The sequence below is a fragment of the Medicago sativa genome, chromosome 7 (assembly GCF_051527215.1).
Source record: "Medicago sativa cultivar Bolivia chromosome 7, Bolivia_mono, whole genome shotgun sequence".
Lineage (NCBI taxonomy): Eukaryota > Viridiplantae > Streptophyta > Magnoliopsida > Fabales > Fabaceae > Medicago > Medicago sativa.
This window is the reverse complement of record NC_140755.1, coordinates 69,405,992-69,418,368: the sequence shown is the minus strand read 5'-3', so window position 1 is coordinate 69,418,368 and position 12,377 is coordinate 69,405,992. Positions and strand designations below refer to the sequence as shown.

General features: G+C 33.7%; 1 protein-coding gene across 1 annotated transcript; it reads left to right on the top strand.

The window, feature by feature from the left end:
* The first annotated feature begins 308 nt into the window (after positions 1-308).
* On the top strand, positions 309-4,748 carry LOC146908058 (disease resistance protein Roq1-like). Its single transcript, XM_085729218.1, has 4 exons — positions 309-539; positions 651-897; positions 1,143-1,566; positions 4,680-4,748. Exons 1-4 carry the CDS (start codon positions 350-352, stop codon positions 4,746-4,748), a joined length of 930 nt encoding a protein of 309 aa, XP_085585344.1. The 5' UTR covers positions 309-349.
* The last annotated feature ends 7,629 nt before the right edge of the window (positions 4,749-12,377 follow it).

The window sequence follows — 12,377 nt, the reverse complement described above, 5'->3', positions numbered from 1 at the left end:
GGCTGACACAATCTTTAGTTAGACTTTACCTTTATCTTTGATCGAATTTTGAATTATTAAAGTCATCTTTCCTATGAACTAGAGGGTTTAGACAAAAGAAAATAATTGAATACGAAATCCAATGTGTACTATTGTTAGAAAAATGAATAAAATTAGTTTTTTCTTCTGATTTGTAGTTATTTCAAATCAATTGGTAATTATTATTTGAATTGGACATCAATAAGATAACAACCACTAGTGGACAAATAATAATGCAGTCAACCTTTTTGATCAAGGACAAAGTCCAACACAATTTTGTATTTTAATTGTTTCATCAAGTGATTCATCATCATATCACCATATCACAGATATGTCTATGTTATCTTCTTGGACATCCTCTCTCTGGGAATCAATTTTGGGTCCGAGAGGTACAAATTCTAGTTCTTGTAACGATTCTCATGACATCCAAAGCTATAAATACGATGTGTTTATCAGTTTTAGAGGTTCCGACACTCGCAACACCTTTGTTGATCATCTCTACGCTCATCTTGTTAGAAAAGGTATTTTCGTTTTCAAAGATGACAAACAACTTCAGAAAGGAGAATCTATTTCACCTCAACTTTTTCAAGCAATTCAACGCTCACGTGTTTCAATCGTTGTTTTCTCCAAAGATTATGCTTCCTCAACTTGGTGTTTGGATGAAATGGCTGCTATTGATCATTGTCGTGCTGAACGGAAGCAAATTGTGTTTCCTGTTTTCTATGATGTTGATCCATCTCATGTGCGGAAGCAGGATGGAGTGTACCGATTTGCCTTTGTTTTTCATGCACTCAAACATGATCGTAGAAGCAAGGTTGATCGATGGAAGAGTGCTATGACGAGTTTAGCTGGATTAGCTGGTTGGGATGTCAGGAACAAGTAAGTATATAAATGTTATATTGCATGCTTAACAGGTTTTTTTGTGTGCAACAAACCACTTTAAAACTCAAGTTTGTTTGAGCATATTGAATTTTTCTCCTTTTTTTATGGAGAAAATTTCATGTTTATATCAGCAATTATGAATTAATATATACTGTCTTTAGTTATATATGTGTATTTATGTTCAAATTTCTTCTTTTTTTCTTAACTGATAAAATAGTGATCTTATTTCTGCCCACTCTCAGACCAGAGTTTGAAGAGATTGACAAACTTGTTCAAGCTGTAATAAAAACACTGGGACATAAATTCTCAGGGTTTGCTAACGACCTTATAGGAGTGCAAACTCGCGTGGAAGCATTAGAAAGTCTGTTAAGATTAAAGTCAGAGGATGATGGCTTTCGAGTTTTAGGAATATGTGGGATGGGTGGAATAGGAAAGACAACTCTTGCAACTGTCTTGTACGACAGAATCTCGTACCAATTTGACACTTGCTGTTTCATTGAGAACATTAGCAAAGTTTATGAAGATGGTGGTGCTATCGCTGTGCAGAAACAAATTCTTCGTCAAACTATAAAAGAAACATTTTTAGATGCATACAGTCCATCTGAAATATCTGAACTTGTAAGAAATAGGCTACACAACATAATGGTTCTTCTTGTTCTCGACAATGTTGATCAATTTTCTTTTGAAACAAATTATTTGAGAAATTTTTTCCAAATATTTTGTATAAAAATAAGAAAGAATCTGAATTTCAGATTTCTATTGAATAAGACTGAGTTGACTCAGACTTAAGAGAGACTTGTGTACCATGCATTCTTGTGAGAAAAGACTGCGCCTTTGATGGTATGTTAAAAATTAAATTCTCCTTCCATTTTGTTAGTTGTGTGATTTTAATATTTGACATATCAAAATTGATCACGAACAAGTGTTTAATTTTAAACTTAAGTAACTTGGACTTAATTCCAACGTTATATGATTAGACAATTTTATTTATTGCAGTCAAGATATATGAACCAAAAGTTCATATAAATCAGAATTTAGAGAATATGAATCTCTAAACATAATAAATTATGATATGTGTGAATTTGATGACACATAAATTAAAAATGATAAAATGATGTTTTTATCATATTTATTGATGACTATGAATTTTGGAAAATAAAATTGATATGCTTGAATGTTCAATCTTTATAACGAAAATTGAAATTTATAGAGTACCCAAGTCTAAGAACAAAAATTCTAATTAAGAAATTTTTGAAGAAAAGACAATCCAACTTGTCTTATTTTTGAACTTGGGATTGTCCGGACTATATTTGGCTTCAGGACCCCAAGAGAGTTAAACTCACTAGTAGAGCCTATGAATGTGTATTCATTAGGTATGTTATAAATAACGAAGCATATAGGTTTTAGGACCTAAATGTTAAAGTGATCATAGAATTAAAAGATGCTGATTTCTATGAAGTAAGTACCCCTGTAAATTAAAGAATAGTGGGGGCACTAGTGGGGCTAAACTAAATTCCCTTCTAAAAATTAAGAACTAGTGGGGGCACTATATCTAATCACATTCATGTAATTAGAAATAGTTATGAAAACATCATACGCGATGTTATAGAACCTCAAGGAGGTAAGAAAGCTAAAAATGCTAAAGAGTATGAACTTGGTTTATACATTGGAAGAAGATTCATTAAGCCTTAAAGAAGTTATATCCTCATTGGATGCCAAATTATGGCAAAAAACGATGAAATGAATCTTCTAGAGTCTAACAAAACATGACACTTGGTTGACTTGTCTCATAGTTGCAAAATCAATCGGTTGTATTTGAATTTTGGAAAAAGGAACTAAAACCTGATGGAACGGTTGATGAATACAAGGCTCTCCTTGTAGTCAAAGGTTTTAGACAGAGAGAAAAATATAGACTTCTTCGACATTCATTCACCAGTCACGAAAATCATATCCATAAGAGTACTAGTCCCTTTAGCCGCCGTTCATAACTCGATAGTACTCCAAATGGATGTGAAAGTTGCCTTTTTATGGTGAACTAGAAGAAGAAATCTATATGGAACAAACTGACAAATTTTGCGATTCATGGACAAGAAAACAAGGTATGTAAGTTAGATAATTCTTTGTGAGGTCTAAAATAAACTCTTAAGGAATGACATGAAAAATTTGACATTCTAATGCTATCGAATGAGTATAAAGTGAATGAAAGTGACAAATAATATTTGCACGATCATAAGTCTCTATAAAGACGACTTGCTCATATTTGATTTAAAGATTCGTGTTATGAATTATGTGAAATTATTGTTTATCAATAACATTGATAAGAAAGACCTAGACAAAGTTGAAGTAATTCTTGGTTTCAAGATTACCAGATCAGAAAAAAGAATTTTTTTTGATAAATCTCACAAAGTTGAGAAGTTCTTAAGGAAATATTATTATTTCACCGTAAACTTGCAATCATATATTATGATCCAAGTGTAAGAACACTTGAGATGGAGTTAAACAAACAGAATATGCGAGCATCATTGGCAGTCCTTAGGTAAGCCACTGAATGTATTAGACCCGACATTGCTAATGTCGTGAAACTCTTGTGCAAGTTTACTAGTAGACGGATGAGAAGCATTGCCATGCTATAGAAAGAGTCATGAGGACTACGACTCGATGTTATACCCTAATTTTGGACCTAAAAATACTAACTCAATTCTTCTTTTCTTGCATTTCAAGCCATTTGAACTGTCTCTGATCAATTACATCTTTCTCTGCATTTTATTTCAATATTACTTGCAAAATTCACATAAAAGGGCATTTTAGTCATTTCCTATGTCAAAACTTCTTTCAGTCTTTTAAAAATTTGTTTGAGTCTTTTCATTTGGTTTGAATAAGTCTTTGTTTCATTCTATGTCAAAATCCAGTTCAAAAGTTACATTTGAAGTCATTTTGAGTCCGTTTTGCCCCTAGGGGCATTTTAGTCTTTTCATGTGTCAAAACTCTGTTTAAACTCTTAAAATTGTCTCTGAGTCCTTTAATTTTGTTTAAATAAGTTCTTGCTTTAATTTCTTGTTAAAAGTCCATTTTAAAATTGCATCTGAGTCATTTTTAGTCGTTTTAGCCCCAGGGGCATTTTGGTCATTTCACACGAAATTTCGGCAGAGAGAGGTTACTTTAAAGTACCTCATTTAAGCCATTGGTTCGTTTTAGTCCGTTTTGTCAATTTTAATCGTTTCACTTTACGTTTTTTCCAATTTACCAATTTTATTCCAATTTTATTTTCATTTTCATTTTAGTCCTTTAAACTTTTAAAATTGCACTTTAGTCCCTTTTTTTCTTGTTAGGTCAAACTTTTATTTTTCTGGTCAATTACAACTAAGTCCTTTTTTTCCCAGTTTTTTGGTCTTTTTTATTATTATTTGCAGTCCAGTCCTTTTTTCGAATTACAGATTGGTCCATGAATTTTCAACAATTGCAGAAAGACCCTCAAGTCCCAAACTCAGCAAGGGTCGAATTAGCTACAAGTCCAGACAGGTGGCAAGCTATAAGGGACCAAGTCATCAATGCACAGAGAGGGTACCATTCACAACTTGCCAACACATCAAACACACAGAAACAGATTCCTTTTTCTCTCTCTATTCAGTTACGATCAAAAAGCCAGAAATAACAAGAACACGAGGAACATTGATGAAACCCTAGCTTCACCAGAATAAAGAATTGAAGTGAATTCAATGAAGTTCTCAGAGATTCATCACTGAATCTTCATCATCGAACTTGAAACACTGCAATTCCAGTGTGAATTTGCCACCAAAGCAGCAAATCCACACGATCACAGTGGAGAAGACGAAGAAATCGAAGGTTGAGTTCGATCAGTGAAGAAGAAGAGGGTCAAGAACTGATTTATTTTCAGTTTCTTTGCAGAATTTACCAGAAGCATCAAGAACACATCCAGGATTCAAGGTTTCTGAAGAATCTCGTTCGAATCTCCAAATCAAACTCAAGTAAGCACGCAAATCCTTCTCGTTTTAGTTCGTAATCATCATCGAAGGTTCTGAATGGAAGATAAACGGTGAATTGAAGTGGAAATTCGAAAAGATTCGAAAGTGTCGAAACGAAACCCTAATTTCAAAAATCTTGAAGATTCACCGTTTATCTTTCGAATCAAAGCATGGATTCGTCATCAGCATGTAGAGTAGGACGAGTTAGGGTTTGATTTCGAAAAGATTAAAGAAAATTTTTGAAACCCTAAAACGTGGATGCAAGTGTAGATCTGTTCGAATCCATGCCTTATTTCAAAAAACGAGTTTAAGAATCATAAAGAGGAGATTCAGATGAACACAATCATGCAAAAAGTTTTTGAAAAATGTTCAGGTGTGGTGGCGCCGCCGGCGAACCACCACACCTCCGCCGTTGTGTTCATCGGAGAGGATGAAGAGAGATTGCAGAGCATCTCTCTCTAGAAACTTTGTAGTGAGAGAAAGGGAAGGAAGAAATGAACTGGACCGGTTTCATTGTGCTTATATAGGCACGTGAACCGGTCTGGTTCAATTTGGTTCATTCTCCTTCTCAATCTCCATCGTTGGATCCATGGTTCTCCACGTGGATGATCCTGATGCCTTGTTTCCACGTGCCTGATTTATCTTCTGGTGTGCTGCATGTTTGTGACCGTTTGATCTGCTTCTCAAAGATGTGTACGGTGTAGATTTAATCTTTGTGTGTGCCTGATATGTCTTATGGTATGCTGCACGCTCTTGACTGTTGGATCTAGGTTAAAACTGACCTGGATCAATCCAACGCCTCTGAGGCACTTGGATGATCCAGAATCCGTTTTCCCCTTGGGCCTGGGCCTAATCTTCTTACAGTCTTCGTTTTGCCCTGTTCCTTACTATTTTGACACTATAGTTTGTTATTTACACCACTGCAGGCTTAAAAATGTTTGATAAAATTCTAGAAAAATTTCTATATGTTTTTAATGTGTCTCTTGATATTTTTGTGATTGTCTTACATATTAAAAAAATTAAAAACAATATATAATGCCACTTGTGATCTATTAGTCTCTTTTTGGTCAATTTCTTGTGAGTTTCTTGCTATGTTTTTTTTGCCAAATTGATAGTAATATGTGATGGGCAATCTTGTGATATGTTTGTCTCTAATTTGGGTCCTTTGCTTACTGTTTGTGAATGTGACTTGTCAATTACTTGTGTTGCAAGTTTTGTGAAAATTAAGTGCTAAATATGCCTAGATGTATCATGGATTGTGACTTGAATGTGTTCTTATAACTCTCATATCATTAATTGTGATAAAACCTTTTAAGAAATTATCATGATGTGGGGGTTATAAGTCATGAACTTGTCTTGATATTATGGTAAGATTTTAGGTGAATTTAGTTACTTTTAGGTTAGGAATCTCATTAGTTTTTGACAAGTTTTAGCATTTCCTTGCCTATAATTTCCAATTCCTATTATGCCTTATGCCACTAACTATCTCATTTCATGTTTCATTCATTCATAAGCATCCCACACTTCATCTCCCTCTCCATCTTACTTCTTGCACTTTAAGTTTCACCAAAAATTAGAATGTAATACTTAGGACTTTTTGTACTTTACTTTCATGCCATTTTAAATTTCTTGCAAGACCATAGAATGTATCTAGGTCAATAATGTAATAAGGACAATGGACTCTAATAATGTACACCGACACAAGCACCGACACTTGCACACACACCACTTTAGGTATATAGCTAGAATATGCATGTTTAGATGTATGTTTAGGATTGTATGTTTAGATGAATGCCTAGGATTTACACTTAGAAAAATCAATTTTCCAAAAAATATGAACAACTTCACTCAAATCATTTTCTAAATAAACCTTGGGATCAAAATCCCATTGAATTTTCCTTTTCATTTTCTTAAACAAAAATCTTAATGAATTTTAATCATACTTAGACCTTTTTGCAAAATGACTAATTCAACCTCACAATTTCACAACCTTATGCCCTTGAGGCCTCTCTCTTATTCTTCAAATTCCAATTTTCAAACTTAAAATCAACCAACAAAAACAAAAACATTTTTGGAAGAGAACTACGGTGGATTTGATCCCTTAAATGGGTACGTAGGCAAGGAATCAAAATTCCTTCAATTCAACTAAAATAAAAATTCAAACACATTCTTCTCCCTCCAATTCTTCACTTAGAATACCTTTAGGTTTAATATCACTTTCAAAATAGCATTTAAAAATAAAGCGTGCACGTAGAAGTTAAAGACGGTTCCTATAGGATACTATAGTCGTTATGGGTGCCTAACACCTTCCCGTAGCGAAAACAACTCCCGGACCTTGATTCTCAAGGGTTTTGCTTACTTTTTCCCTTCCCAAGAAAAAATAAGATATCACCGGTTAAAAAGGTTCAAACGTAATCAATGTTTGACACCCGAAAACCAAGATAAAACACTCGAGGATTACTTTATGAGGAGTAACCTATTGTACTTGAATGTTACAAGATATAAAATAGAACATCTTTCATATGAGTCTTAATGCGACCAGTGACTGTAAATTGAGCATCACTGTATGAGTTGTTTGTTGAAACAAATGATATTGACTCAGTCCACTATGGAATGTATCTGGGATGAGAACACTAGAGAAAACTAGTGAAGAAGCAAGTTGATTAGACACTTGCTAGTTGAGAACCCTTAGTGGGTAAAACTGTTTCCAGAAGTGTTAAATCATTGTGATAGTCTGCAGCTATTACAAAAATTGAGAATCGTTAGAGACGATAATTAAGGCATGAACACGTAAAGGATTAGAGAGCTAGCTACTCTCAAAAGGAACGGTTAAAGTAGATCATGTACGTACTGATAAAGAATTAGTCAATCCTTTGACGAAAGGAATTACTAAAAAGAAAGTCCTAAACACATCCAATAGGATGGGACTAATGCCCAAAGGTCACAAGTGATGGTAACCCGACCTACATGACTGGAGATCCCAAGAAATAGGTTCAATGGGTAATAACAAGTCACAAGTGATAGAACATGCTATGTTAAAAGTAAGAAAGCATGATTCCTACAGCGATAGAAGGATGAGATAATAGAAACTCTTAATGAGATCTATACTCTATTTTGAGTGGAGTACATAGCTACAGGAGTACTCTTGATAGACTCACCTATACGAATGTGGAACTAAGGGCCGGTTCCTATGGAATTCGGGGCAGAATACCTAGAGCGTTCGGTAAAACCGGGATACACGTGCAAGGCCATAAACGCACGGGCTTTTAGAATACACCTTATGAAAAGGTTTGTTTGTGGGTTCTATGTCTGAGATAGAGTTCAATGCTGTAAGCAACTCTTGTTAATCAGAATTTTACTCGCTATGCAAAGGTTCAAGTTATAAGCGACACCTTTGTTTACTAGCAAATCTTATGGAGACGTTTTTGACGTTATTTCTGAAACCATTTTTTAAATTCAAGTGGGGGATTGTTGGAACATGTGTGGAAATTGAGTAAAAAAGACTAAACACAAATTCCCATGTTGGGTAGAACTAGTGTTGTGTGAATTGAAAAAAGTGGAAGTCCCACATCGGATGGAACACACACATTAGTAGTGTTTATATAGTGGGGGTGTACCTCTAATTAATGGGGGTACATAAGCACTAGAGAAAAATATATATTGATATATATTTTATTATTTGGAAATGATAAATTAAATAATTAATTTAATCATTATTAGAAAGTGCTTTCTTAGTCCCCAAGTTTTGCTAAAATATTTTGGTACATAATATAATATATTTTTGTACTAAATTTAATATATTTTAGTACTCAATTAAGATATTTTTGTACTAGATCTAATATGTGAATTACTTAATGACAAAGTAATGTATTACTTGTTCCCAAAGTTTCTCACTTATTAGTTGTGAATTTTTTCTATAAATAGAGAGCTCACACAATGCATTCCACACACCGAAAAGAATTTCATTGAGTTGTCGGGAATTCTTTTCTTCTTTTCTCCCTCCGACTTGTGTTAACAAGTTTCTTCTGCTTCTACTCCTTTTTGTCCCTTTTGGTTTCAAATAGAGCGGTTACGTACCGTATCGAGTGGCTTCGATCAATCGATTGAACCATATTTTAAGAATGTTCTTAAGACCATAGTCCCTTTTTCGGTTTAATGTCCCTTCGGAATTAAGAGTGGTCTTAAGTTCATAGTCCCTTCGGAATATAGAGTACTATTAAGATCATAGTCCCTTTTCGTAATACTAATGTCCCATCGGAATTAAGAATGATCTTAACAGTATATAAATTATTTCAATAATTTTCTATTTGATGAGAAATGGTGGTATCACCATATTTGAGTGGTCGTAGTGCCATATTGATGTTTTGGAGAAGTTAAAATTAGAATGGTGGTAACACCATATTTGAGTGGTCTCAGCACCATAATAGAATGGTAATAATACCATATTAATTTGAGTGGTTTCAATATTAAAGAGTGGTCTTAGTACCATATTTGAAGGTGTAAATCTCGAACGATTTTCTACAGTGCAGTAGTTAATCGAACAGTTGTAGCTGGGCTTGTTTTATCCTGGAGGCGGCGTGGTTGATAGTCTACCTTGCACAATTTTGGGTAGTGCCACGAAACGTCTTAAAGAGAGCGACCTGGTCGTGACTCAACCTAGTAACAACTTCGGTAGATAAAAGAATTTGGAAATCCAAATACAACAGATTGGAAATCCAAAAACAACAGATCCCCTAACTTATTTGTTGTTTTCATTTTGGTCTCATAACCCTAAATTTTTTCTTTTCGGTTCCCTAACTTGCTTCCGTTGGTCAAATTGATCCTCTCCTTTAGTTTTTTGATGTCTAATATTCATATATGATTTTCAGCCATTAAACTGCTGGTCCATTGTATGTAACGGTGAACCATCAACATCAAATCTTTTTGTTTTTCTTCATCTTCTCCCCGTCATATTCTTCTTCATCTTCATCACAAAAATTAAAAACCTATTAATCAATCTTCCTATTCTCCAATGTGGAACATTTTCCCAACACTAATTCAAGACATTCAACAATTTTTCACCTTGACTTGAATCCTCTCCAGATAACCAGATGCACCAAATGTACTCGAAGTACCAGATGCATTACACAGAATACCCAAATGAGTCTGCTCTGCCTTAGGTCATGCCCCTCCAAGGGCAATAAACAACTCTTAACATTGAGCAAGTTCAATCAATGTTTAAACTTGCTATGCAGAACTGACTTGGTAAACTTATCAGCTGGGTTGTCTGTTGTACCTTTGTTTATCTTGATCCTCTTCTCAATTCTTAGAAAATGGTATCTCATATCTTTGTGTTTTGTCCTCTCATGATGAACTTGATCTTTGGTAAAGCATATTGCATTCAAACTGTCGTTGTACAAATGAAGCCTGATCGTGATGTAGACCGAAGTCACTGACCAATCCTTTCAACCAGATTCCCTCCTTAGCCACTTCTGTCAAAGTCATATACCCTTCCTCTATAGTAGACACAATCATTGTAGGTTACAAAGTAGCCTTCCAACTCACAACAAAACCACCAAGAATGAACACACAACTGATCATTGATCTTTTATTGTCCACATCTCCAACATAATCAGAGTTTGAGTAACCAGATACTAGAAACTGACTATTGTAACACCCTCTATTTTATTTTAATCAAATAATTTAGAGCAACTAGTTTAATCTATTATAATTATTTATCTCATTATCTGTGTTGATTGGTAAATTTGGTGTGATTTAATAGGATTATCTTCCACTAATTGGTGTCAATGTCTTTAGTTTAATAAGTTATTTTTATTATTGAATGTATTTATTTTATTTAGAACAATAATATGGTATGGTTAGATTACTATGTCTAATAGATAAATTAGTTAGGAGAATTAGTTATAATAAGAATTGCGTAGAATTGAATAGAAAATGTATATGGGATGATGATGGTGGGAGGGAATTGCAAGTGTCTAATTTTTTATTTTTTTTTTTTGACAGAAATTGCAAGTGTCTAATTAAAGGAAGTAGCAAATGTAAGTGGCTATTCTAAGAATGAAACAAAGTCATGCCAAGTCAAACAATCGAATATAAATAATTAAATAAAAAAAATTGGGAACTAAAGAAGCTAAGTGGGGGGCTGTAGGTGTGTTGGACTTAGTCTAAAGTTAAATCAAATAACTTCTCTACATACTCAGTCAAACCACTCCCATTTCCCTAACTATTTATGCCACACGTTTCCCATATCTTTTCAACTTCCACAACCTTATATTTCTCATACCAGTACACAATTGCATCTCACGTACAACACTGAACCAAACTTCCTAAACTCAAAAAAATAAAGTTCCAACCAAACTTCCTAAACTTTCAAACTCAGTTATAATTAATTCATCTAACTATCAAACTGTTCTCATTACTACACTATAAAACATTGCGCTTCATGTACTCAATTCATTCATGAAATAATAAAAAAGAGCAATGCTATGCAGTACGGGAAATGTGGTCACGGGATTTGACGAAACAGCAAACAACACTTACCAATCAAGGGTAAGCTGGAAATAAAGAAATGGTATGGGGGTAAAACTGTAATAGCAAATTCATAGTAAAGTCATTCGTTGTTTTTCGTTTAGATTCTTCCGTACTATGTAGCATTTTCCAATAAAAAACGGTAGAAACAAAGTTTCACAAAATTCTCTTAATTCTACTTTTCTAATTTGGTTTCTTGAGCCCTTTTTCTTTCCTTTTCATGCCTTTTCTTCTTCCTGCCCCTCTCTTTTTTCTAGTATCCATGAGTGATTTCGGCTAATGTCAAGAAACTCAACCTAGCCTAACTGAAGGTTCATGGCTACCAATGCTTCTCCAATTGCAAAAACATATATATTAAAATCTCATTACTTTACTCATTCCCTTTCAATCAAACTAATTAAAAAGAGCCATCTTCTTTGACATCAGCAAGTGGAAGGAGTCATTACTTTGAGTTGGAACATTTAGAAAACAATATGTATTTGATTGAGGACTGTCCTGTAGAAATACAGTCACAAGTGTATATAGTCAAGCCAAAAATAAATAAATAAATAATAGCTTTTATTTTTTTATTTTATTTTACTTATAATTCATTTTAGAAGGAGTTGAATCATTGAAATTAATTCTCATGGGGATGACTCAGTTTGTATTGACAATATGTTTGATATTCGAACCTCAAATTTCCACTTATTCATCTAAAAAGATGATATTCTGATCGCTATATTACTTAACAAAAAAAATACTTTGAAATTAAATGTTTAGGAATGAGTTACTACTAAAGGATTAACTTAACCATGAATTATTTATGGAGTAACTTAATATATCCTCATTTGATAATCACCTTGTTTGGGAGTTTGGAGGGGAGGGAAATGAGGGATTTGGAGTAAATTAATATATCCTCATTTCACATTTTTTTTTCAAAGAATATATATTTTTAGAGAATGATAAATTAATGTTTATGACTAATAT